The sequence below is a fragment of the Oncorhynchus gorbuscha genome, linkage group LG13, assembly GCF_021184085.1.
Source record: "Oncorhynchus gorbuscha isolate QuinsamMale2020 ecotype Even-year linkage group LG13, OgorEven_v1.0, whole genome shotgun sequence".
NCBI lineage: Eukaryota > Metazoa > Chordata > Actinopteri > Salmoniformes > Salmonidae > Oncorhynchus > Oncorhynchus gorbuscha.
In genome coordinates this window covers 26,278,082-26,305,710 of record NC_060185.1, presented here as the reverse complement: position 1 = coordinate 26,305,710, position 27,629 = coordinate 26,278,082, and the positions used below count along the sequence as shown (strand labels likewise).

General features: G+C 42.1%; 1 protein-coding gene across 10 annotated transcripts in view; it reads right to left on the bottom strand.

The window, feature by feature from the left end:
• The window catches only part of LOC123992636 (unconventional myosin-XVIIIa-like), a 155,443-nt gene that overhangs the window by 52,685 nt on the left and 75,129 nt on the right, over nt 1-27,629 (bottom strand). For 9 of the 10 annotated variants that reach the window (XM_046293949.1, XM_046293950.1, XM_046293951.1 and 6 more), the window contains 16 exons: nt 27,525-27,629; nt 26,736-26,946; nt 24,271-24,413; nt 24,080-24,180; nt 23,853-23,916; nt 23,574-23,718; nt 17,558-17,569; nt 12,646-12,819; nt 12,419-12,509; nt 11,837-12,029; nt 10,069-10,155; nt 8,064-8,365; nt 7,746-7,932; nt 4,453-4,660; nt 3,136-3,245; nt 1,154-1,219 (listed from right to left, as the gene is read on the bottom strand). The exon at nt 27,525-27,629 is cut by the window's right edge and continues 72 nt beyond it. In XM_046293949.1, the coding sequence (XP_046149905.1) occupies nt 1,154-1,219; nt 3,136-3,245; nt 4,453-4,660; nt 7,746-7,932; nt 8,064-8,365; nt 10,069-10,155; nt 11,837-12,029; nt 12,419-12,509; nt 12,646-12,819; nt 17,558-17,569; nt 23,574-23,718; nt 23,853-23,916; nt 24,080-24,180; nt 24,271-24,413; nt 26,736-26,946; nt 27,525-27,629 (2,199 nt within the window). The remainder of the gene's footprint in view (nt 1-1,153; nt 1,220-3,135; nt 3,246-4,452; nt 4,661-7,745; nt 7,933-8,063; nt 8,366-10,068; nt 10,156-11,836; nt 12,030-12,418; nt 12,510-12,645; nt 12,820-17,557; nt 17,570-23,573; nt 23,719-23,852; nt 23,917-24,079; nt 24,181-24,270; nt 24,414-26,735; nt 26,947-27,524) is intronic. The other variant, XM_046293944.1, reaches the window with a different exon arrangement.

Below are 27,629 nucleotides of genomic sequence, written 5' to 3'. Positions count from 1 at the left end.
CTTAGAATGGACACAGGTGGACTTTATTTAACAAATTATGTGACTTCTGAAGGTAATTGGTTGCACTAGAGCTTATTTAGGGGCTTCATAGCAAAGGGGTGAATACATATTTTTTGAAACAAGTATTCTTTTTAATTTCACTTCACCAATTTGGACTATTTTGTGTATGCCCATTACATTAAACCCATATAAAAATCTACTTAAAGTACAGGCTGTAATGCAATAAAATAGGAAAAATGCCAAGGGGGATGAATACTTTTCAAGGCACTGTATGTCACTCCCTTTGGTTCCTTCCCCAGGCATTATTGATTCTGTTCCTGTTTCATGTCTGTGTGTTGTTTGTGTTTTCTTGTTTTGTATTATGTTACGTTTATTTATTAAAACACTCACTTCCTGAACTTGCTTCCCAACTTACAGCACCTATCAAGAGAACATCTGAACACAAATGCTTAGTCTGTAAATTGTGTCTGAGTGTTGATCTGTGCCCCTAGCGATCTGTAAATTTAAAAAGCAATAAAATCGTGTGGTCTGGTTTGCTTAATATAAGACATTTTTAAATGATTTATACATTTGATACTTAAGTACATTTAAAAACAAATACTTTTTTACTTTTACTCAAGTAGTATTTTACTGGGTGACTTTCACTGTTACTTGAGTCATTTTATTTTAACTAAAGTAAAGCGTTCTTTTAATCTTTACTTTTACTCAAGTATGAAAATTGGGTACTTTTTTAAATCACTGCTCCCAGGCAGAGATAGAACACATTGGGCCTGATTTAGACTGTGCTAAGCCTTCACACGTATTGTCAGCGTCACTTGCCATAACACTTTTGCGAAGCATTTACTAATGGTTTATACATAGTTCATTATTAGTTTACATATTCTCTCCTAATGTAAGTTCTCTTAAGTTTTGAGACATAGATAATGTGTCTTTTGAGATGCAGTGTCTGTCTGTGTGTGTTAGTGTGTGTGTGTGTGTGTGTGTGTGTGTGTGTGTGTGTGTGTGTGTGTGTGTGTGTGTGTGTGTGTGTGTGTGTGTGTGTGTGTGTGTGTGTGTGTGTGTGTGTGTGTGTGTGTGTGTGTGTGTGTGTGTGTGTGTGTGTGTGTGTGTGTGTGTGTGTGTGTGTGTGTGTGTGTGTGTGTGTGTGTCTTACCCTGCTCAGGCCCATGTGGTAACTGCTCTTCTCCAAGTCCAGAGACTCCAACAGCTCCTCCACAGCCTGAAACAAACAGATGGACAGACAGACAGATCAATGAAGAGAACGGACAAACAGACAGACAGTGCTTTGGTAAAGTCAGCTCCCCTCTGTCGTCGCCCCAAAGGACTGCACATAGCGTCATAGCAACAGGCACGCTCCCCTAACGTCAGCCTATCCAGCAGGAGACTGCAGACCAAAACAACCAGTGAACAAAGCTACAGCTAAGGCACCAAGCAAGCTATCTGTAAACTCCCTGTCTCTGTTTTTACACTGCTGCTACTAACGGTTTATTATCTATGCATAGTCACTTTACCCCTACTTACATGTACAAATTACCTTGACTAACCTGTACCCCTGCACACTGACTTAGTACCGGTACCCCCTGTATATAGCCTCGTTATTGTTATTTTATTGTTACTTTTTTAAATCAATTTTTTACTTTAGTTTATTTAGTAAATATTTTCTTAATTATATTTTCTTAACTGCATTGTAGGTTAAGGGCTAGTAAGTAAGCATTTCACGGTAAGATATATTGTTGTATATAGGCGAATGTGACAAATAAAATTTGATTTGATTCAGGTCACTACTGTGACAGAAGTCTAAATATGGACTGTGTACTGTATCTAAATCAGTCTCTGGAGAGGCGGAGGGTCTTTAACGTTTGAGTACAAAGTTAAGTTGGAAGACAGCTGTAGCCTCGAGGGAGGGAGTTGAACTGAATTAGCTGTTTTAAAGTAACTGTCCAGTGTTTCCAGAATTCAATCAAATATGACCTAGAATGAACTATAATGAGTGAAATAGTTTCTTCCAAAAAATTGTAATAATGTTAAAAAGCAGTTTTTTCTGTGTTCTCCTCCCAACAACAGAATGATGTGGGTATATACTGGTCATTAAAAGTATTCATATGAGTAGCCCACTGATTGGCCAGCTTATCCTCATCAGGAGAATGACATCCTCTCAGAGGAAATGGCAAGCATTTGTTAAACAGCCTGTATGAGGCGTTTTTTAAAAGTTTTATTTTATTTATGGTTTGGAAACAAATACGATTATAGGATGAGTCAACCACATTATTTGGGTTTGAGCTAAAAGAATACTAACTTTTAAAAGTGGACAGTTACTTAAAGGACTTTTGACAAAGATGATCACAGCAAGAGTACTGGGTCTGGTAGGTAAACAGTGGAGGATGAAGTCACTACAGCCAGGAACACAGCAACAGTAAAACAGCTACAGTAACACAGCCATACAGCCCAAACTAAGAGGAAGTGACAGACAGGCTTCCAACTCTGAGAAAGGGCGCTTTGTTTGAGTTCTCTATAACTCCCTCTCTCCCTCTTGGTTTATCTATCCTCAGAGAATGAAGTACCTTTTTGTCCATTCATTATTTCAGAGCAGGCTATTCTTCCTTTGCACGTCTCCAAGGAGTCTGGTTTCCTCTTTAACTCTTCCATAGCTCACTGTATGTTTTAGCTGTGACAGTGGACCTCTTTAACTGCCCTACTTCAAAAACACAACCTCCTTACACAACAATGAAAATAACAGCCAAGATACTGTCTATTCCATTTCTTCAACTCCAGCTACATCGGTTAATAATTAACATATTTCTACATCAGATTTCTTTTTGCTAGACTCATAAATTTTAACCACACATCTGAGTAGGTAGGGTAGGTTAATAGCTTTTTAACTATTACACTATACAGTTGGTACTGAAGACAGAGAGAGCGGAAGAAGAGATGAAGGGGAGGACAGAGTCAGAGAGAGCGAGAGAGCTCTCTGTGCTGCACGTAAATAATCAGTACACCAGCCATATGCTGCCAACCAGTGTAATCATAATTAATTACACACAAGAGCAGATCTAGGAGGGGGGAGGGAGGGACAAGAGAGGGAGGCTTTTATATTATCACTCGTCTACGAGGTGGAGGGAACGTCTCGACACTCACCCGCTTCTCGTCTGTGACGATGTAGTGGCGCCCGTGCTTTTTGGTCAGGTGGGGTGCCAACACATCGAATCGGCGACGGAATTCAGAGAACACCATGTGATCAGGGTAACCTTTTTGGAAAAGACAGCACAAGGTCAACATTTATTTAATAATTTTGATTAACCTGTTACTCCTACCCCCTACTTTTTCGAACATTCTGTTAAAAATCGCGCAACATTTCAGCGCCCTGCTGCTCATGCCAGGAATATAGTATATGCATATGATTAGTATGTGTGGATAGAAAACACTCAGACGTTTATAAAACTGGTTAAATCACGGCTGTGACTATAACAGATTGTGCGTTTCATCGAAAAGCGCAGGAAAATCTGATCACTGAAAATGGAAATATATATCCATCCGCCACTTCAACCCATTGATAAAGGCGAACCACAATAAATGGGGCTGAGGTTGCAATACCTACAGCTTCCACACGATGTCAACAGTCTTGTCATTTGCCTAGGCTTTGTTTCTTGGTCAAACGAAGAAGAGACAAGCCATTTCTTATGGTCTCCGACCGGATATTTTGGTTGAGATTTACCCGGACATTATTTCCAGACGGACAGCTCAAGAATATACATCGCCTCGTGATCAATTTGGTCGCTTATTAACGTGTACTAATACCTAAAGTTGCATTACAAAAGTATTTCGAAGTGTTTTGTGAAAGTTTATCGTCGACTTTTTGAATTTAAAAAAATGACGTTACGTTATAAGACGCTATTTTTTTCTGTTTATCACACAGTCTTCATAGATCGATATCTAGGCTATATATGGACCGATTTAATCGAAAAAAAGACCCAATAGTGATTATGGGACATCTAGGAGTGCCAACAAAGAAGATGGTAAAATGTAATGAATGTTTTATATTTTATTTGTGCGATTTGTGTAGCGACGACTATGCTAATTATTTTGTTTACGTCCCCTGCGGGTATTTTGGGGTGTTACATGCTATCAGATAATAGCTTCTCATGCTTTCGCCGAAAAGCATTTAAAAATATGACTTGTTGCCTGGATTCACAACGAGTGTAGCTTTAATTCAATACCCTGCATGTTTATTTTAATGAACGTTTGAGTTTTAACTAGTACTATTAGCATTTAGCGTAGCGCATTTGCATTTCCAGATGTCTAGATGGGACGCCTGCATGTCAGGTAGGAGCAAGAGGTTAATTATACAATTCAATAAGAAGAATTAAGGGGGAAAATGTCCCTCCCATGACTCAGCTTGACTTGTGTGGTGTCCCTCCTATGACTCAGCTTGACTTGTGTGGTGTCCAGTCCTACCTTGCCTGTAGATGCGCAGCGCGTCAATAATCTTCGATCCACGGAGCTGAGCCCTCAGAAGACCCACATCCAGCTGCATGAGGCCTGAGTCGCAGCTTTCTCCGTGGGCCACGCGCGGTTCCCCACCCACCCCCACCGCATCTGCCTTGGGCAGTAGGCAGTGGACAAAGTGAACTCTGGACCTGCGCACTGTGTCCAGCAGAGCATCCTGGAGAAACAAGAGGACAGGGAGTTAAATCATTTACACTCACACACAAGCATAAAAACATAGACTTAAGTTTGTGCACATTTGTATGTATAAATATAAATGTTTATATACAGTGGCTTGCAAAAGTATTCACCCCCTTGGCATTTTTCCTTACAACCTGGAATTAAATTGGATTTTGGAGGGGTTTGTATTAATTGATTTATACAACATGCCTACCACTTTTAAGATGCCAAATATTTTTGTGTGTGAAACAAACAAGAAATAAGACAAACAGAACTTGAGCATGCATAACTATTCACCCCCGCAAAGTCAATACTTTGTAGAGCCACCTTTTGCAGCAATTACAGCCTCAAGTCTCTTGGGTTATGTCTCTATAAGCTTGGCAAATCTAACCACTGAGGCAAAACTGCTTCAGCTCCTTCAAGTTGGATGGGTTCCCCTGGCGTACAGCAATCTTTAAGTCATATCACAGATTCTCAATTGGATTGAGGTCTGGGCTTTGACTAGGCCATTCCAAGACATTTAAACCACTAAAGTGTTGCTTAAGCAGTATGCTTAGGGTCACTGTCCTGCTGGAAGGTGAACCTCCATAACAGTCTCAAATCTCTTGAAGACTGAAACAGGTTTCCCCTCAAAACTTTCCCTGTATTTAGAACCATCATTCCTTCAAATCTGACCAGTTTCCCAGTCCCTGCTGATGAAAAACATCCCCACTGCATGATGCTGCAACCACCATGCTTCACTGTGGGGATGGTGTTCTTGGGGTGATGAGAGGTGCTGGGTTTGCGCCAGATATAGTGTTTTCCTTGATGGTCAAAAAGCTTAATTCTAGTCTCATCTGACCAGAGTACCTTCTTTCATATGTTTTCGGTGAGTCTCCCACATGCCTTTTGGCAAACACCAAATGTGTTTGCTTATTTTTTTCTCAAGCAATGTATTTATTTTGGTCACTCTTCTGTAAAGCCCAGCTCTGTGGAGTGTACGGCTTAATGTGGTCCTATGGACAGATACTCCAATCTCCGCGATGGAGCATTGCAACTCCTTCAGGGTTATCTTTGGTCTCTTTGTTGCCTCTCTGATTAATGCCCTCCTTGCCTGGTCTGTGAGTTTTGGTGGGTGATCCTCTCTTGGAAGGTTTGTTGTGGTGCCATATTCTTTCCATTTATTAATAATGGATTTAATGGTGCTCTGTGGGATGTTCAAAGTTTCAGATATTTTTTTATAACCCAACCCTGATCTGTACTTCTTCACAACTTTGACCCTGACCTGTTTGGAGAGCTCCTTGGTATTCATGGTGCCACTTGCTTAGTGGAGTTACAGACTCTTGGGCCTTTCATGTGACATATCACGTGACACTTAAATAAAGTCCACCTGTGCGCATTCTAACTAATTATGTGACTTCTGAAGGTAATTGGTTGCATCAGATCATATTTAGGGGTATCATAGCAAAGGGGGTGAATAAATGTAAATGCACCACTTTTCCATGTTATTTTTTTTTAGGTTGTAATGAAACAAAATAGGAAAAACACCAAGGGGGATGAATACTTTTGCAAGGCACTGTACAATCAGTCCATATATAATAATAATAATAATATATGCCATTTAGCAGACGCTTTTATCCAAAGCGACTTACATATATATATTTGGACAATGACCAAGTTATTATTATTTTAGCATCTTGGAATTTAAATTAAATAATGAATATGAGCTGAAATCATGTGGTCCCCCTTTTTAAGGGACCAAATGTAATTGGACAATTGCCTGCTCAGCTGTTCCATGGCCAGGTGTGTGTTATTCCCTCATCCGTTCATTTACAAATAAGCAGATAAAAGGTCTTGAGTTGATTTTTGGCATTTGCATTTGGAATCTGTTGCTGTTCACACTCAATATGAAGCCCAAAGAGCTGTCACTGCCAGTGAAGCAAGCCATCATTAGGCTGAAAAATCTAAATATACCCAACAGAGAGACAGCAAAAACAATAGGTGTGGCCAAATCAACTATTTGGTACATTCTTTAAAAAAAAGAACGCACTGGTAAGCTCAGGAACACCAAACGGCCCAGAAGACCACAGAAAACAACTGTGGTGGATGACAGAAGAATTCCTTCCCTGGTGAAGAAAAACCCCAGTTGGCCAGATCAAGAACACCCTGAAGAAGGTAAGCGTATCTGTGTCAAAGTCAACAATCGAGAAGACTTCACCAGAGTAAATACAGACGGTTTACCACAATATGTAAATCATTGGTTTGCCAAACAACATCTAAAAAGCCTGTACAGTTCTGGAACAACATCCTATGGACAGATGAGACAAAGATAAACTTGTACCAGAATGATGGGAAGAGAAGAGTATGGAAGAAGGAAGGAACTGCTCATGATCCAAAGCATACCACCTAATCTGTGAATCATGGTGGAGGTAGTGTTATGGCGTGGGCATGTGTGGCTGCCAATGGAACTGGTTCCCTTGTATTTATTGATGATGTGTTTAGGGCTATATTATCTGCTCAGATTCAGCCAAATGCTTCAAAACGCATTGGATGGAGCTTCACAGTGCAGATGGACAATACTGCGAAAGCAACCTAATACTTCTTGAAGTATTGAATCCAATTGAGCATGCATTTCACTTGCCGAAGGCAAAATGCCTCAAGGACAAGCAGGAACTGAAGACAGCTGCAGTAAAGGCCAGGCAGAAGAAGAAACCAAGCATCTGGTGATGTCCATGGGTTCCAGACTTCAGGCAGTCATTGACTGCAAAGGATTTTCAACCAATATTTAAACTCACAATTTAATTTATGTTAGTTTGTCCAATTTACTTTTGAGCCCTTAAAATTGGGGGGACCACATACAGAAAGTGCTGTAATTCCTACACCTTTCACCCTATTTGGATGTACATACCCTCAAATAAAAGCTGAAAGGATGCACTTTCAGCTCAGCTCATGATAATAACTCAATGTCCAAATATTTTTGGACCTGACTGTAGTTATATTTGTATAACGCTTAATTTTCATACAAAGATCCTAAGAGAAACTCGGACTTAAACCCTCTCAAAGAGGTAGGAAGAAACATTGAGAAAAGACTCCGCTCCACTCACCACTTGCAGTTTGATCTGGATGCAGAGGCTCTTCTTCTTCACGGCAGCCATGCCGGTTGTGAAGGTCTTCCTCATGCTAGTGGCTCTGCGGAGGGCCAGCTGAGATCCCCCCTCCAACCCTGCGATAGAGCCAGACAGCACTGTGGGCCCTCCACTACGACTAGAGAACAGACTGCTGATGTTCTTCCTGTTAGAGAGAGAGACAGACAGACAGACAGACAGACAGACAGAGAAAGAGCGAGAGACAGAGACAGAGGTAAGTATATTTTCTTTGAAAAAGTGCTACTATGGAGAACAATCAGTGAATTAAATGTGTACTTCTGTGAGTCCTGCAGCAGAGTGGCAGCATTCTGGGAGGCGGGGTTCTGCTTGGCGTGGTTCAGCCAACCCTGAGCATCGTACTCCACCCAGTCCGTCCCGTGGCTGTGGCCCAACAGGAAGTGATGCGGCTTGTCGCTCTTCAGGAGCAGGGCATGTCCTTTGTTGTCCCCCTGGTCAGGGCCGTAGTAACTGAAGAGTCTCTCCAGCAGAGTGTCCTCAGAGCCCCCTGGCTGCACAGCCTCCTCCTCCATCAGCCACAGCAGACCTCGAGCCTCATCTGTCCTCGCCAGGGTGCGCACCTGGGAGCCCCACAGGAACACACACACAGGTTAGAGAGGTGGGGATCTATCACTTGAGTCTAACACAAACACAAGTGAAGCAGCTGTGCAGAAAGCTTAGGGCCACAGCTCAGTCCAACATGCAGGTGCAGCATTCACAATAACCTCAGACTCTCACATTAGACCACCACAGCACAGAGATGCTCACCCATCTCCACTCCACCAGTCATCCACGGCTCCTGTCATCCATCCAATCATGACATTGTTAACTCCATACACACCAACACTCTCCAAAACCAATAAAGCAACCTAGTGTCTCCTATTTTTGTACTCATGGTGTTAAAAGTCCCAACACGGCCTTTATCCCTGGCCCAGTGTTGCCATAACATTACACCTGCTTAGCTGTGACACTTGTAGAAACTTCTAATTATACACCAGCAGTGTTCAAATGGCCTAATATGTTTCAACATCTCTGTTGTACATTTCTGTAAAAAAAACAAGTCATTTTGTAAAGGCAATCATAACGTTTGGTAAATAAGAATCTATAAGAGAGATGAGTCTTTGCCAATGGCTTCCTCATTATAGAGCTGGTACTCAAATCCACTCCTGGCCAGTGGAGCATTTAGAAACCTTGCTCTCTGACAGTCCACGTTGATAATGAATGGTGTTATTAGTCTATGTGAGAGTTTAGACTCTTTGGTGGACTCATTACATCTCTCTGTGGATGAAGGGAGGTGCAGGCAGGGCTACTTCACAAGCAACTGAAACTATAGCCTTTTTTTTTGCCAATTTAATTATTCAACTGCTAGAAGCACTGCAGATATATTGTACTGTGTTGGTAGCAGTCAACTAATTAACTGCAAAGTCAAGTAAATCTCAGATCCTTTTCAGAGAGAGTTGAGAGATCAGAACCTCTTATTCAGAACGATCCTATGACTTTACAGTATTTGACACTGCAGGCTGGAGGTGGATGACCTGTGGATATAACTTGGAATCTAATATTGCATTTTGTCAGGTGCTCTTCATCTAGATCTATAGCTCTTGATGTCATTTTTGGGGAGTTTGAGCTGGTTTCCAATAAGTCTGCCGCTGTTTCAATGCTGTTTGTTTGCTTGTCTGACTTATAGCCGTGTTTGGCCCTGTGTGCACTCATTCATACACACGCACGCAAACCCGCACACACACTAACACAAAACAGTTATTTACTTTTGTCTCAACTTTCGATCAATTCCTGTGTGACCCCATCCTCATTCACTGTTGATCTAATTATGGTAAACGTCACTTTCGCGGGCCAATACACATCAATGCAACACATTCCTGTTTAGAGTGCGTGCCATGCAGAGTCGTCTCATAAATAAACTGAATTAGAAGCCAACCCTGTCTGAAAAAGGCTCTCAACTCAACGAGGGGGAAAGGAACCAAACTTGACTGTAATTAATGAATTTGATGATGTGAGATTAATTATAAAAAATAAATTGGTAGGATAAAAAGAAATAAAAACAAAAGAACAAACAATCAAAAACCAAGTGAATTAGATGGAGGTAATAATCCTGACATGGTTTATACACAGTCAAAAAGTTCAAGAGTCAATTTGAATTAGGGGAGCAAAGAAGGGTAAGTGTAAGAGTAAGTAAGACTGTGTTTAACCCCACGTAACGCTCATAGCATGATGAAATCCAAGATAAAGTCCACAAGCAAAAGGGGCACAGAGAGATTCTCCTTACCAGCGCTTGAGTAGATGCTTGGTCTATAGCTGCTACAGACATTGAGGTACTGGACTCTATGTCATCTAATGCAAGCTCTATGTTTTCCTAGATGGGAACAGAGGGGTTGGTTAGGTGTGATTGGAGTCAGTGATGTTCAGATCAGCATATGTAAGAGTCTATAGAATTACACATTCTGACAACAATGACATTACAATCAGGGAAGCTAAATCAGACGTCCTATGTTGTTTTCACACTAAAACAATACAGGGTAGGGGGGGCAATATTTTCACCTCCGGATGAAAAGCATGCCCAAATTAAACTGCTTGCTACTCAGGCCCATAAACTAGGATATGCATATAATTAGATTTGGATAGAAAACACTCTAAAGTTTCAAAAATTGTTAAAATAACGTCTGTGAGTATAACAGAACTGATATGGCAGGCAAAAATCTGAGGAAAATCCAACCAGGAAGTACTATTATTTTGAAAGGCTGTTTTTCCATTGAAAGCCTATCCACCATACAAAGACTTAGGACCCAGTTCACAATCTCTATGGCTTTCGCTACATGTGGCCAGTCTTTAGGCATTGTTTCAGGCCAAGCGTGTGATAGGGAGCGCGCCTTTCTTGTTTCTCCTTTTCTATTGACGAAGCTTTTGTCCGGTTGTAATATTATTGATTATTTATGACAAAAACAACCTGAGGATTGATTTCAAACATTGTTTGACATGTTTCTACAAACTTTTATTGTACTTTTTAAAAACTTTTCTTCTGGATGTTGTGAGCATGCATTGTGTCTTTGGATTAATGATCTAAACGCACCAACAAAACTGAGGTTTTTGGACATAAATAGGGACATTATCGAACAAAACAAACATTTATTGTCTAACATGGAGACCTGGGAGTGCCACCAGATGAAGATCATCAAAGGTAAGTGATTCATTTTAACGCTATTTCTGACTTTTGTGACACCTCTCCTTGGTTGGAAAATGGCTGTATGGTTTTCTGTGGCTAGGCGCTGACCTAACATAATCGCATGGTGTGCTTTTGCCATAAAGCCTTTTTGAAATCTGACACAGCAGCTGGATTAACAAGACGTTTATCTTTAATCCTATGTATACAACTAGTTTTTTTCATCAATGTTTATGATGAGTATTTCTGTAATTTGATGTGGCTCTCTGAAATGTCACCGGATGTTTGCTTGAGACAATGATTACTGTACATAACGCGCCAATTTCAACTGAGGTTTTTGGACATAGCGATGAACTTTGTCAAACAAAACACACATTTATTGTGTAACATGATGTCCTGTGAGTGCCATCTGATGAGGATCATCAAAGGTTAGTGATTAATTTAATCGCTATTTCTGACTTTTGTGAGCCCTCTCCTTGGCTGGAAAATGGCTGTATGGTTTTCTGTGACTAGGCGCTGACCTAACATAATCGTTTGGTGTGCTTTCGCCGTGAAGCCTTTTTGAAATTGGACACTGTGGTTGGATTTACACAAAGTTTATCTTTAAACTTCGTATTTTGATTATGGGATATCTGTTGTTTTGAATTTGGCTTCCTGCAATTTCACTTGCTGTTGTCGAGGTGGGACGCTATCGTCCCACTGGTGCCAGACAGGTTAATGACATTTATGATTTTCTTTCCAGACAGATATCTCTTTAGGGAAGTTTGAAAAGAGGGGGAGAGGTTTGGAGAGTTTAAATCATTGTTAGTAAGAATACTTATACTATGTAATGGTGAAGGTATTTGTCAGTGTTGTATATCTTTGTATATCTCTGCACCTCCTTATATCTCTCCAGCTCCTGTACAAAGGTGCGTTCGTGGAACAGGGTCTGCAGGCGCTCCTGGGCGTAGTTGTGGCACAGCTCCTCGAAGGTAGCACCACGCTGCCGCTTGGCCATGCGAGGGTTTTGGAAACCCGGTGTGTCCACGATGAGCAGAGAGCACAGTGAGTGCTGACTGGACTTCAGAGCTCTGACACACGATACAAAGGATCAGACAGACAGACAGACAGACAGACAGACAGACAGACAGACAGACAGACAGACAGACAGACAGACAGACAGACAGACAGACAGACAGACAGACAGACAGACAGACAGACAGACAGACAGACAGACAGACAGACAGACAGACAGACAGACAGACAGACAGACAGACAGACAGACAGACAGACAGACAGACAGACAGACAGACAGACAGACATGGGTTAGAGCAAAACGTACAAATGCAGAGAGCAAAAGGGAGGACTGAAAGAGAGAGGGAGGACTGAAAGACAGGGGGAGTGAGAAAAAACAGAGAGATAAATAATGGTAAAGTAAGAAATATGAGAAAGAGGAAAACAGATAGATGAGCCGACAGACCTGTTGACAAGGGAGATAACGAGGGTGAAGAGCTCTGAGTACAGGCCTGAAGCCATGGCCTCCAAACAATCCAGGGCTGTGATCTTAGAGCCTGAGAGAGAGAGAGCGAGTGAGAGAAAAGGAGTTATGAGTTAAAAAGCACATCCATAGCCTTTAGTTTCTCATTGTATTATATTTAGTTCATTCTACTTCATATTGGAGACTGGTAGTCTCTGAAGGTCCCTTACCTGAGCTGTCTCCTGCGCCGACCTCGTCGGGCCCCCCACGGAAGGAGGTGGACCTCTGCATGGGCCCCTTGGCCTGGTGCTTAAAGATGGAAGAGGAGAGCTCCTCCAGGGTGCAGCCCAGCAGGTAGGCTGCCTTCTGGGCCCACTCATGACGTGCAAACTGCTTACGGCCAGCTGGGGACCAGGGACAGAAGTTTCAGAACTTTCAACTGCAAAAGCTTGTGCCCAACCCAGCCTTTGAGGAAAAATAATATTTGCACTCCTAATAACAGGCTATTAGAATTAACTCAATGATCTCTTCCATACTGTAGCTCAATGATAAACACATTGCTTTTATGGCTAAGTTGGAGCATTGTGTTTTCTATCACAATAAAGGTACGTTAATAAACGCTAACAAACAACTCCATGTCTGCAGTAAAAATACTTTATTTTTACGCCCTAAGCTCTCGTGCTAGCCACTTTCCCTTGGGGGAATCCCCGTCAAAACCAGATGCATAACACTAACGTTGCCTCCTCAGCCTTCGATTTAGCTTGAGGGAGCAAGTTAAGAACTTTGATCACTTGTGAGGTTGATATGACCCACAATTCAATCCAAACTGTAGTCACGTGTCATACTCCTGTGGCCGTGAAGTATCACATTTAATCAACACAGCTGCATTTTTGGCATTTCATTCAATATTGTGATGCTAGCTTGCTAAAAAATATCTAAACATTACCAGTCAAAAGTTTGGACACACCTACTCATTCAAGGGATTTTCTTGATTTTTTAACATTTTCTACATTAAAACTATGAAATAACAAATGGAATCATGTAGTGACCAAAAAAGTGTTTTAAGTGCCTTGATGACAGCTTTGCACACTCTTGGCATTCTCTCAACCAGCTTCACCTGGAATGCTTTCCAAACAGTCTTGAAGTAGTTTCCACATATGCTGTGCACTTGTTGACTGCTTTTCCTTCACTCTGAGGACCAACTCATCCCAAACCATCTCAATTGGGTTGAGGTCGGGTGATTGTGGAGGCCAAGTCATCTGATGCAGCGTGTTGGTGTGTTGGGTCATTGTCCTGTTGAAAAGCAAATGGTAGTCCCACTAAGCACAAACCAGATGTGATGGCATATCGCTGCAGAATGCTGCGATAGCCATGCTGGCTAAGTGTGCCTTGAATTCTAAATAAATCACAGACAGAGTCACCAGCAAAGCACCCCCACACCATCACACCTTCTCCTCCATGCTTCAGGGGGAACCACACATGCAGATATCATCCGTTCACCAACTCAAAGACACGACAGTTGGAACAATAAATCTCAAATTTAGACTCAATTTTCACTGGTCTAATGTCCATTGCTCGTGTTTCTTGGCACAAGCAAGACTCTATTACACTATTACTAGTGTCCTTTAGTAGTGGTTTCTTTGCACTAATTCGACCATGAAGGCCTGATTCACGCAGTCTCCTCTGAACAGTTGATGTTGATGTTGAGATTAGAGGCCGACCAATTAATCGAAATGGCCGATTAATTGGGGCCGATTTCAAGTTTTCATAACAATCGGTATTCAGCATTTCTGGACACCGATTGTGGCCGATTACAATGCACTCCACAAGGAGCCTGCATGGCAGGCTGACTACCTGTTACACGAGTGCAGCAAGAAGCCAAGGTAAGTTGCTAGCTAGCAAAAAATCTTAATTAACACAATCACTAGTTAACTACACATGGTTGATGATATTACTAGTTTATATAGCTTGTCCTGCGTTGCATTTAATTGACGCGGTGCCTGTTAATTTATTATTGAATCACAGCCTACTTCGCCAAAAGGGTGATAATTTAACAAGTGCATTCGCAAAAAAAGCAGTCGTTGCACCAATATGTACCTATCCAACATCAATGCCTTTCTTTAAAATCAATACACAAGTATATATTTTTTAACCTGCATATTTAGTTAATATTGCCTGCTAACATTTCTTTTAACTAGGGAAATTGTGTTACTTCTCTTGCGTTCTGTGCAAGTAGTCAGGGTATATGCAGCAGTTTGGGCGGCCTGGCTCGTTGCGAACTGTGTGAAGACCATTTATTCCTAACAATGACCGTAATTCATTTGCCAGAATTGTACATAATTATGACATGACATTGAAGGTTGTACAATGTAACAGCAATATTTACACTTAGGGATGCCACCCGTTAGACATAAAAACGGAACGGTTCCGTATTTCACTGAAAGAATAAGTTTGGTTTTCGAAATTATAGTTTCCGGATTTGACCATATTAATGACCTAAGGCTCGTATTTCTGTGTGTTATTATGTTATAATTAAGTCTATGATTTGATATTTGATAGAGCAGTCTAAGCAGTGGTAGGCAGCAGCAGGCTCGTAAGCATTCATTCAATCAGCACTTTTGTGTGCTTGTCAGCAGCTCTTCACTGTGCTTCAAGCATTGAGCTGTTTATGACTTCAAGCCTATCAACTCCCGAGATTAGGCTGGTGTAACCAATGTGAAATGGCTAGCTAGTTAGCAGGGTGCGCGCTAATAGCGTTTCAATCGGTGACGTCACTCGCTCTGAGACCTTGAAGTAGTTGTTCCCCTTGCTTTTTGTGGAGCGATGGGTAACGATGCTTCAAGGGTGGCTGTTGTCGATGTGTTCCTGGTTCGAGCCCAGGTAGGGTCGAGGAGAGGAATGGAAGCTATACTGTTACACTGGCAATACTAAAGTGCCTCTAAGAACATCCAATAGTCAAATGTATATGAAATACAAATGGTAGAGAGAGAAATAGTCCTATAATTCCTATAATAACTACAACCTAAAACTTCTTACCTGGGAATATTGAAGACGCATGTTAAAAGGAACCACCAGCTTTCATATGTTCTAATGTTCTGAGCAAGGAACTTAAACGTTAGCTTTTTTTACATGGCACATATTGCAATTTTACTTTCTTCTCCAACACTTTGTTTTTGCATTATTTAAACCAAATTGAACATGTTTCATTACTTATTTGAGGCTAAATTTATTTGATTGATGTATTATATTAAGTTAAAATAAAAGTGTTCATTTAGTATTGTTGTAATTGTCATTATTACAAATAAATAAATACATTTTAAAAATTGTCCGATTAATCGGTATCTGCTTTTTTTGGTCCTCCAATCGGTATTAGTGTTGTAAAATCATAATCGGTCAACCTCTTGTTGAGATGTGTCTGTTACTTGAACTCTGTGAAGCATTTATTTGTGCTGCAATTTCTGCGTCTGGTAACTCTAATGAACTAATCCTCTGCAGCAGAGGTAACTCTGGGTCTTCCTTTCCTGTGGCGGTCCTCATAAGAGCTAGTTTCATCATAGCGCTTGATGGTTTTTGTGACTGCAGTTGAAGAAACTTGAAAAGTTCTTGAAATATTCCAGATTGACTGACCTTCATGTGTTAAAGTAATGATGGACTGTCATTTATCTTTGCTTATTTGAGCTGTTCTTGCCATAATATGGACTTGGTCTTTTACCAAATACGGCTACAGTATCTTCTGTATACCACCCCTACCTTGTCACAACACTGATTGGCTCAAACACATTTTGAAGGAAAGAAATTCCACAAATTAACTTTTAACAAGGCACCACTGTTAATTGAAATGCATTCCAGGTAACTTCCTCATGAAGCTGATTGAGAGAATGACAAGAGTGTGCAAAGCTGTCATCAAGGCAAAGGGTGGCTACTTTGAAGAATCTCAATATAAAATATATTTTGATTTGTTTAACACTTTTTTGGTTACTATATGATTCCATATGTGTTATTTCATGTCTTCACTATTATTCTACACTGTAGAAGTAAAAATAAAGAAAAACCCTGGAATGAGTAGGTGTGTCCAAACTATTGACTGGTACTGTATTTGACATTGATTTTAGAGTTGGCAAATCGGCTTAGTCTCGGAGTGAGAATCCAATAAAACGTAGCTAGCTTCATACACATACTTTTTGGAATTCTGAAATCTATTGGAATAAATGACCAAACTATAAAACTAGCTAGCCTGCTAATATGGGTAACTGTAGCTAGCTAGCTACGTTAGCTTGCTAGGTACATAAATAGCTTTAGGTTGGTTGTTTTTAAGCTCAACTTCAAGATTTCCATCAAGGACGTTGCCTCTGATCATCACTCTCCCTCGCTTGGGCAAGGGACATTTAAGGTACACTCAGCTGAGGGTTTAGGGCCGAGGGCTGTCTACTTTGAGTTTGGACTGCAGCCCATCTTTTGAGCTTTGAGGCCTCTACCAAGACAACCCTGAGAATAGACTGCTAAGCACTGTTAGCTGGTTTGACAACAACTCTCTGCCCCCCCATGTTACTGGCTCCGTGTGGCGGATCACCCCCACTGTTTTCTGGAGCGCTTTCAGGGACATAGCGACTCAGGCAATATGGTCGCCTCTAACCTCTCATCAAACAACACTCTACCACAGAGTCCAAGAAGAACATTCTAGACTAGAGCGACAGAACACAGAGAATCAAAACAATGTTCTGACACAAACAACTAGAAAGTTCCCCTGTGGGTTGGGGGAAGGGGGGGGGACCAAACAGGTTAAAATGAACAAGCTTTGCTTTTACTTTGGGTCTGAATAATAATAACAGTGCTGTGGAATTGGAAGTAGGCGACATGGAGAGACATCAGACAGAGTGCTTTAAAGGACAACAACGTTCTGATTCATGAAGCAACGTGTGAGTGAGAGAGAGAGGGAGAGTGACAGACAGACAGAGAGACAGAGACAGAGGGAGAGAGAGACAGAGAGAGAGACTGAGAGAGGAAAGAAAACAATAAAAATGCTAATGACAGAACGTCTGGTTAGAATGATAAAGGCATTAAGAAAGACGACATATCTACAAGACTAAGTTAGAAAATAAGAAAGAAAGAAGAGCTTGGTTTTAATGTTGTTTGTTCCATTACCTTCGCCAGCCTCTGCATGTCAAGGGCGCAGCATGCAAACATGCAAGTAGAGAGAGGGGTTAGAAACACAGTTCATGTATTAACAATTGATATTTATCACTGGAGAACAGACATGTTATCATACACTGAGTCACAAAACATGAAGGACATTTGCTCTTTCCATGACATAGACTGAACATATGATCGCTTATTGATGTCACTTGTTAAATCCACTTCAATCAGCGTAATTGGAGGCGAGGTGACAGGTTAAAGAAGGATTTTTAAGCCTTGAGAAAATTGAGACCTGGATTGTGTTTGTGTGGCATTCAGAGGGTGAATGGGCAAGACAAAAGATGTAGGTTCCAGGCGCACCGGTTTGTGTCAAGAACTGCAATGCTGCTGGGTTTTTCACGCTCAACTGTTTCCTGTGTGTATCGGGAATGGTCCACTACCCAAAGGAAATCCAGCAAACTTGACACAACTGTGGGAGGCATTAGAATCAACATGGGCCAGCATCCCTGTGGAACACTTGACACCTTGTAGAGTCCATGCCCCGACGAATTGAGGCTTAGTCCCCTCCTGTACTCGTTGTACAGCACGACTCCCAACACCATCAATAAGTTTGCTGACAGCACAACAGTGGTAGGTAGGCCTGATCACCAACAACGATGAGACAGCCTATAGGGAAGAGGTCAGAGAACTGGCAGTGTGGTGCCAGGACAACAACCTCTCCCTCAATGTGAGAAAGACAAAGGAGATGATCGTGGACTACAGGAAAAGGAGGGCCCCCCCAACACGCCCCAGCTGTAGTGGAGCGGGTCGAGTGTTTCAAGTTCCTTGGTGTCCACATCACCAACAAACTATCATGGTCCAAACACATCAAGACAGTCGTGAAGAGGGTACAACACCTTTTCCCCCTCAGGAGACTGAAAAGATTTGGCATGGGTCCCCAGATCATCAAAAAGCCCTAGAGCTGCACCATCAAGAGCATCCTGACCAGTTGCATCACTGCATTACCACCGCCTGGTAAGGCTCCTTAACAGCTTCTACCCCCAAGCCATAAGACTGATGAATACTTTTTTTTATTTTTAAAACCTTTATTTAACTAGGCAAGTCAGTTAAGAAAAAACTATTATTTTCAATGATGGCCTAGGAACAGTGGGTTAACTGCCTGTTCAGGGGCAGAACGACAGATTTGTACCTTGTCAGCTCGGGGATTTGAACTTCTGGCCTTCCGGTTACTAGTCCAACGCTCTAAACACTAGGCTACCCTGCCGCCGCAATTAATCAAATGGCCACCGGACTATTTACATTGATTTGTTCTGAGGGAAAAGGGGATAGCAACTCAATATTAGTAAGTTATCCTTAATGATTTGTACATTCAGTGTATATTATAGCTCTAACACCATCCATGCGCTGAGGTCCAGGCAGGAGAACCATGTGAGTGAAGATACCATGGGCATGCTCAGAGGAGGAGATACCTGCTCTGGTCCTGGAGAGCTGCAGTTTGTTCCAGCCCAGGTCTAACACACATACATCTACTAATCATGAGCTTCAAATTAGACCGTGACTAGTTTTCTCAGGTGCGTTGGTGCAGGGCTGGAACAAAATCCTGCAGTCCCCAAACACTGGCGTTGGCCACCCCTGTTGTCAAGAGTAAATTGTGCTAAGGGACCAAGGAACACAAGGAGGATGCTTAAAATCACCTCTGCAGAGAGATAGGGGAAACCTTCCTTTCTTCCAAACCCTTCACCCTTCTAACAGGTATGGAAAAGAAAACATTATAGTTTGAAGTGAAGTGTTAAATAGATGGGTGGAGGCTAATCCTTTAGTTCCCACAGAGTTGATCAACAGCATCATGCCAGGGAGAGAAGCATGTACACACTGCCCTCTGCTGGTAGAACCAACCCCTGCTGTGGAACCAATCTGCTCATGAGAGCAAGTAGTAGTAGTTGTGGTAGTAGTAACAGTAGTAGAAGTGGTGATGGTAGTAGTAGTAACAGTAGTAGTAGTAACAGTGACAATAGTAGTAGTAATAGTATTAGTAGCAGTGGTAGTATTAATAGCAGTAACGTAGTAGTAGTAGTGTTAATATTAGTAGTAATTATAGTAATAGTAGTAGTAGTAGCCATAGTAGGAGTAGTAGTAGTAGTAGTAATAGTAACAGTAGTAGTAGTAGTAATAGTAACAGTAGTAGTAGTAAATATAGTAATAGTAGTAGTAGGAACAGTATTAGTAGTAGTAACGTAGTAGTAGTAATAGTAAGTATAGTAATAGTAGTTGTAATAGTAGTAGGAGAAGTTTTAGAAGTAGTACTACTAGTAGTAATAGTAGTCGTCGTCGTCATCATAGTAGTAGTAGTATTAGCAGCAGCACTAGTGGTAGTATTATTAGGAGCAGTAGTAGCAGTAGTATTAGTAGTAGTACACTGAACAAAAACAAACGCAACATGCAACAATTTTACTGAGTTACAGTCAGTGGTGTAAAGTACTCAAGTAAAAATACTTTAAAGTACCACTTAAGTAGTTTTTTGGGGTATCTGTACTTTAGTTTGATATTTATACTTTATTTATAACTCTTACTTTTACTTCACCACATTATTCCAATAAAACAATGTAATTTTTACTCCAATCGTTTTCCCTGATACCCAAAAGTACTTGTTACAATTTAAATGCTTAGCAGGCCAGGAAAATGGTTCAATTCACGCATTTATCAAGTGAACATCCCTACTGTCTCTGATCAAACTATGTTTGAGTGTGCCCCTGGCTATCAGTACATTTTAAAAAACAAGAAAATTGTGCTGCCTGGTTTGCTTAATATAAGGAATTTGAAATGATTTATACTTTTACTTTTGATACTTAAGTATATTTAAAACCAAATACTTTTACTCATGTAGTATTTTACTGAGTGATTTTCACTTTTACTTGAGTCATTTTCTATTAAGGTATCTTTACTTTTACTCAAGTATGACAATTGGGTACTTTTTCCACCACTGGTCACAGTTCATATAAGGAAATCAGTCAATTGAAATAAATAAATTAGGCCTAATCTATTGATTTCACATGACTAGGCAGGAACACAGCCATTGGTGGGCTGGGATGGCATAGGCCCACTCACTGGGGAGCCAGGCCCAACCAATCAGAATGAGTTCTTCCCTACAAAAGGGCTTTATTACAGACAGAAATACTCCTGTTTCATCAGCTGTCTGGGTGGCTGGTCTCAGACCATCCCGCAGGTAAAGAAGCCGGATGTGGAAGTTTTGTCCTGGCGTGGTTACACGTGGTCTGCGGTAATGAGGCCAGTTGGACGTACTGCCAAATTCTCAAAAATGACATTGCAGATGGCTTATGGTAAAGAAACAAACATAAAATTATCTGGCAACAGCTCTGGCGGACATTCCTGCAGTCAGCTTGCTAATTGCAAGCTCCCTCAAAACTTGAGACATCTGCGGCATGTGTGACAAGACTGAACATTTTAGAGTGGAGTTGTATTGTGCCAAGCACAAGGTGCACCTGTGTAATGATTATGCTGTTTAATCAGCTTCTTGCTATGCCACACCTGTCAGGTGGATGGATTATCTTGGCAGAGAAGAAATGTTCACTAACAGGGATGTAAACAAATTTGTGCACAACATTTGAGCAAAATAATTTTTTTGTGCATATGGAACATTTTTGGGATCTTTTATTTCAGCTCATGAAACATGGGACCAACACTTTGCATGTTGCGTTTATAGTTTTGTTCAGTATAGTAGTAGTAGTAATAGCAGTAACAGTGTCGGTAGTAGCAGATGGGGAGTGGTGTGAGAGATAGAACGAGAGACAGTCAGAGAGAGAGAGAGAGAGAGAGTGCGGGGGAGGGAGAGAGTAAAACATAAACTATTTGAGAGAACAGACAGTAGGGACACAACAGAATGTGTGAGTGAGTGCAAGCATGGCAACTGTTGTTGACATGAGACTGACTGGTCTACCCCCAGCGCACCACCCACCCGCTTCATGATTCCACCCAACTCAAAACCCTGCTGCAGCCCTGTGAATAATGAAAGAGAAGCAGCACACACACACACGCACACAGAGAACACAGTCCATGGAGACGGGGCAGTCTGGAGTCTAATGATTCTAAAAAGTTAATTACCACATTCGTCTAGGTCTGTGACTGCGGGGGAGGCAATATCAGAGAGCATGAATAAACATTCTCTAGACTAGCAGCACAGAGACACAGATATTATATCGGTCTTTATTAACATAACAGAAATATCTGCACACATTCAACACTCCAACAGTTTTATAAATTAAACAACTTGAAAGGACTTTGTGCGCAGCGAGAGAACACAGTTCGCGCTCCTCTCTCGGAGGCCTAGTGAATGGCTCGGCGTGTGGCCTGTTCATATCTTTCAACTTATTATTTCATTAAAACCACTCATGGATGAGAAGCAAATGTAATTTACGACCCCATCGCACTTAATTTGAGTATGTATTCCTTATCTCTGGGAAATCCCACACACGCACGCATGCACGCACGCACACACGCACACACGCACACACACACACACACACACACACACACACACACACACACACACACACACACACACACACACACACACACACACACACACACACACACACACACACACTTGAAGTCGGACGCTTACATACACTTATGATGGAGTCATTAAAACTAGTTTTTCAACAACTCCACAAATTTCTTGTTAACAAACTATAGTTTTGGCAAGTTGATTGTGCATGAGACAAATCATTTTACCATCAATTGTTTACAGACAGATTATTTCACTTATAAATCACTGTATCACATTTCCAGTGGGTCAGAAGTTTACATACACTAATTTGACTGTGCCTTTAAACAGCTTGGAAAATTCCAGAAAATCATGTCATGGCTTTAGAAGCTTCTGCCAGGCTAATTGACATCATTTGAGTCAATTGGAGGTGTACCTGTGACTTCATTTCAAGGTCTACCTTCAAACTCAGTGCCACTTTGCTTGACATCATGGGGAAATCAAAAGAAATCAGCCAAGACCTTAGAAAAAAAATTGTAGACCTCCACAAGTCTGGTTCATCCTTGGGAGCAATTTCCAGAGCCTGAAGGTACCATGTTCATCTGTACAAACAATAGTACGCAAGTATAAACACCACGGGACCACGCAGCCGTCATACCGCTCAGAAATGAGACGTGTTCTGTCTCCTAGAGATGAACGTACTACTTCTGACCCAATGGGAATGTGATGAAAGAAATAAAAGCTGAAACAAATCATTCTCTCTACTATTATTCTGACATTTCACATTCTTAAAATAAAGTGGTGATACTAACTGAACTAAGACAGGAAATTTTAACTAGGATTAAATGTCAGGAATTGTGAAAAACTGAGTTTAAATGTATTTGTCTAAGGTGTATGTAAACTTCCGACTTCAACTGTACATTCATTTTAAGTATCACTGAAAGCTTTATAAGAGATCCCTGGTGGGCGCAGTAAACAGTGAGCGGACACGATCAACCTGCCCCTCCTCCACCTCCTCTTCCAAACTCTTGAAGGGATACTTTGGGATTTTGGCAATGAGGCCCTGTATCTACTTACCCAGAGTCAGATGAACTTGTAGATACAATTTTTATGTCTCTGTGTCCAGTATGAAGAAAGTTATAGGTAGTTCTGCGAGCCAATGCTAACTAGCAGTCATTGCGCTAACGCTAGATAGCAATTGCGCTTGCACTAGTTAGCGAGACATAAAAATGGGTGAGACATAAAAATGGTATGCATGAGTTCATCTGACTCGGGGGAAGTTGATAAAGGACCTCATTGCCAAAATCCCAAAGTATCCCTTTAACATCCACTCTACCCCATTTCTACCTCTCTGGCTGGCATGTTAGAACTGCACTTTAACTTACACTACTAACTAACACACACTTATAGCATCCTAACATGGCTGGATTACTGCAGAGTTCTCAGTCAATTAGTTCAACAGTGAGTAGTGGAGTGGACCAGTAGAGATCCTACAGTGAGTAGGACAGGGTTAGGGGTCCTTACCTTTGGTGGCCCCTGCTGCCCCCAGGTGGTAGATGGCCCCCAGGATGAGCCACAGAGCCCTCTGCTCCTCCACTGAGATGCCCAGCACCTTCATGGCTGCCTGCAGCTTGGTGAACTGCTGAGATGACTTCTGTTTGTCCTCCGGCTACAAGGAGGGAGGGAGGGTGAAGGAGTGCGGATGAGGGGCACAATTAAGACAGTTTTCCAGTTGTCTTACACAAAATTCAGAAAAGGACAAATAATACACATAATAATAAGAACATAATAACAGCATTTTACTTTAGACTGAGGCACAATTCCAAACGCGCTGTTCTCTGCAAAGTGGTTAAAGTGCAGCTCCGTTCTGAGAGGAAACAGGGGAAACAGGTTGAAATCACAGTAAATAGCTAGTTTACACCACAGGTTTAACATGAGAACAGTGCTATATACACAAGACCAAGCTTCTGCAATCTACTGCAACCACCCACTTCAATTCAATCCCAATTGAGAGATGATAGAGGGCTCACCTGAGAGTGCTGTCAGCTCCGGACATCATGTAGTAGAAGACGTTGAAGGTGGACTCAGTCTCCGGCCGTTTGGTCACTCTCAGCTTCTCAAGCAGCATGGTCTTAGGTACAGGAAGAGGATAACAAGATGTCAATATGTGTGTGTGCGTATGTCAGTGTTCATGACCGTGTGTGTGCATGATACTGCCTACCTGTATGGATGCGGAGGCCACCTGGCCAGCCTGGTCGAAGTCCAGAGAGACAATCTGAGAGAAGCGGCTGGCGTTGGTGTTCATGGAGGTGGAGCTGTTCCCAAATGCTTCCAAGATGGTGTATACTGCCTGCCACTTCTCTCCTGCAGGGATGGAGGGAGAGAGGGCGGGAGGGAGGAATGGGGGAACAGTGAGGGGGACAGAGGACTGTTAGAAAACAGATTTATTTATTTAAAATATCATGTCAGTGTTTTGGCATTTCACATTCAATACTGTTCTATTTGTGAGGGGATTAGACTACCATGTTGTGACTTACTTTGATAATCATGTTATGTCATGTCAGTTAGGCTTTGTCAATTATTCTCTTAGTGAAGTTCCTTTCCCTCTTTTGAGATTAAGATGAGCAGGAACGCCTCATTACTTAAAGAGTAGGGCTACTAGTCAGACTCACTTAACCCTAATTGCTCCTGTAAGTCACTCTGGATAAGAGCTCCTGCTAAATGACTCAAATGTAAATGTAGGTATGTGAAACGTACACCTAGTAGCCAAAAGTATGTGGACACCCTTTCAAATGAGTGGATTTGGCTATTTCAGCCACACCCGTTGACGACAGGTGTATAAAATTGAGCACACAGCCATGCAATCTCCATAGACAAACATTTGTAGTAGAATGGCCCGTACTGAAGAAAACTACAACTGACCTGACTTTCAAAAAACCTGACTTTCAAGATGGCATGCCAAGATAGGATGCCACCTTTCCAACAAGTCAGTTCAGAAAATGTCTGCCCTGCTAATGCCCCGGTGAACAGTAAGAGCTGTTATTGTGAAGTGGAAAGGTCTAGGAGCAACAACGGTTTAGCTGTGAAGTTGTAGGCCACACAAGCTCACAGTACAGGACCGAGTGCTGAAGCGTGTACTGCGTAAAAATGGTCTTTCCTCGGTTGCAACAATCACGACTGAGTTCCAAACTGCCTCTATACGAAACGTCAGCACAATAACTGTTTTCTGGAGCTTCATGAAACGGGTTTCCATGGCCGAGCAGTTGCACAATGCCAATTGTCGGCTGAAGTGGTGTAAAGCTTGCCACCACTGGACTCTGGAGCAGTGGAAACATGTTCTCTAGAGTGATGAATCACACAGTGCGACGGACGAATCTGGGTTTGGAGGATGCCTGGAGAACGCTGCCTATCCGAATGCATAAGGCCAACTGTAAAGTTTGGAGGAGATTGATTAATGTCCTTTAGTTCCAGTGAAGGGAAATCTTAACGATACACCATACAATGACATTCTAGATGATTCTGTGCTTTCAACTTTGTGGCAACAGTTTGAGAAAGGCTCTTTCCTGTTTCAGCATGACAATGCCCCCATGCACAAAGCGAGGTCCAAGCATAAATGGTTTCTCGAGATCAGTGTGGAAGAACTTGACTGGAATGCACAGAGCCCTGACCTCAACGCCATCGAACACCTTTGGGATGAATTGGAAAACCAACACCAGCACCCGTCCTCACTAATGCTCTTATGGCTGAATGGAAGCAAGTCCCCGCAGCAATGTTCTAACATCTAGTGGAAAGCATTCCCGGAAGAGTGGAGGCTGTTATAGCAGCAAAGGGGGGACCAACTCCATATCAATGCCCATGATTTTGAAATGAGATGTTGAAACTAACAGGTGTCCACATACCATGTAGTGTATATCGCCTGCTGCACCTTCCATAGCAGCTCCCCTGTTTAACAGTCTAGTCTAGTAGTGGCTGGTGGCTGGATTCTGGAGACCTCATTAGCCCCTTACAGCTAACCAGGAGAAGCTGAGGAGTTTTGATAAGCTTTGCTAATTATCCCCCAGCTACACAGGGCATCATTAGGGAATCCCCTCATCCATCACGCACGCACACACATGCACACACATGCACAGGAGCACATACTCACATGAACACATCTGGAATACTGAGCCAACCACAACCGATCCTCGAATCAAAGTTTCCATCAAGCTGCCCCTCCCTCCTCCTCTCCCAAATTCTCAGTAACACCCCTACACTCTCCCCCATGGCTGGCTGGCTGGCTGGCTGGAAACTGTTGAAACTGCTCTTTATCCCTTACTAACTAACACCTACTGCACCTGGCTGGATTCTCAGTCAGTTAGCTGACACTGATCGAATCAGTAACAACTCAGTGAATGTCCTCCTGTGTACAAACACATGCACATTATGTGCTTAATTATATATTAGGTTATTAAGACAAATGACCTATGGAGAAATGAAGTGAATTTATGCCACCATGGTCATTAGGTAACACTTAAGTAATCAAGCCACCATCTGGAAGGTGATTATAACAGTCCTTCAACATGCTTTACATTTCATTTAATTACAAAAATCCCTGAATATTAGCTTTACTGCTTGCTGGGTGAAAAGGAGTCCAGGACCAGGCCAAAAAGAGAGCGGTTAACTCCTCATAGCCGAGGACTCTCTCACCAGAGAAGATCTTTCCGGTGCTGCCAGCGATGGAGACCAGGTACTGGACCAGGTGTTGACAGTTGGTGGTCTTGCCGCTGCCACTCTTCCCCAGCAGCACGATGGACTGGTCCTGACGCGTGGTCAACAGGTTCCTGTAGGCCGACTGAGCCACCGCGTAGATGTGAGGTGCCGTGTCCTCTCGCCTGCACCCCTTAAACATGTGCATCACCTGATGGGACCGAGGAGAAGGAAAGAGAGCGAGAGAAGAGATGGGGGAGAGAGAGGTGCACAGCAGTTACTCCTGTATGGTCCTCAGAGGGGCTTTGTGTGTGTGTGTGTATACGTGCGTCCTTAAAATTGCCACATTCCCAGCTAAGCACCCTGTCTGTAAGGTCTAATGGGTAGTCGTTTTGTTATGAGTGATGAGAGTTAAGTAGATATTACAGACTACAGGCTTCCTCAATACTCTGACCTCTAAATCTCATTAGGATAATTGGATTTCATTGTCATGTTGTGAACCTCTGAAGACTTCCCTCTCTATCCTCCTAGTCATCTCTCCTGTTTTAATTCATCCATCCTCCTCTCCCTAACAGCAAATACTATGACATAATAGCAAGGAAATGCACAAATAAGAATAGCATTAAGTAGCATGCATGAAACCACTCTAACAGAGAATAAACCAGAATCATGTCAGTGGAGTGGTACAGATATGTTCTCAAAGGCCACGAAATGTGTGTCTGTCGGTATGTGCGTGTGTGTGTGTCTGTGTGTATATATGTATCTGCTGTGTGTGTCCTCTCTCCTCACCTTCTCTGAGTACATGGAGGGAGCGCTGAGGGGATTGATGATGACCATGTTGGGCCCGGCGTGTGTGTGGATGAGGTTTCCCCCGTAACGCTGCCGCAGGGAGTG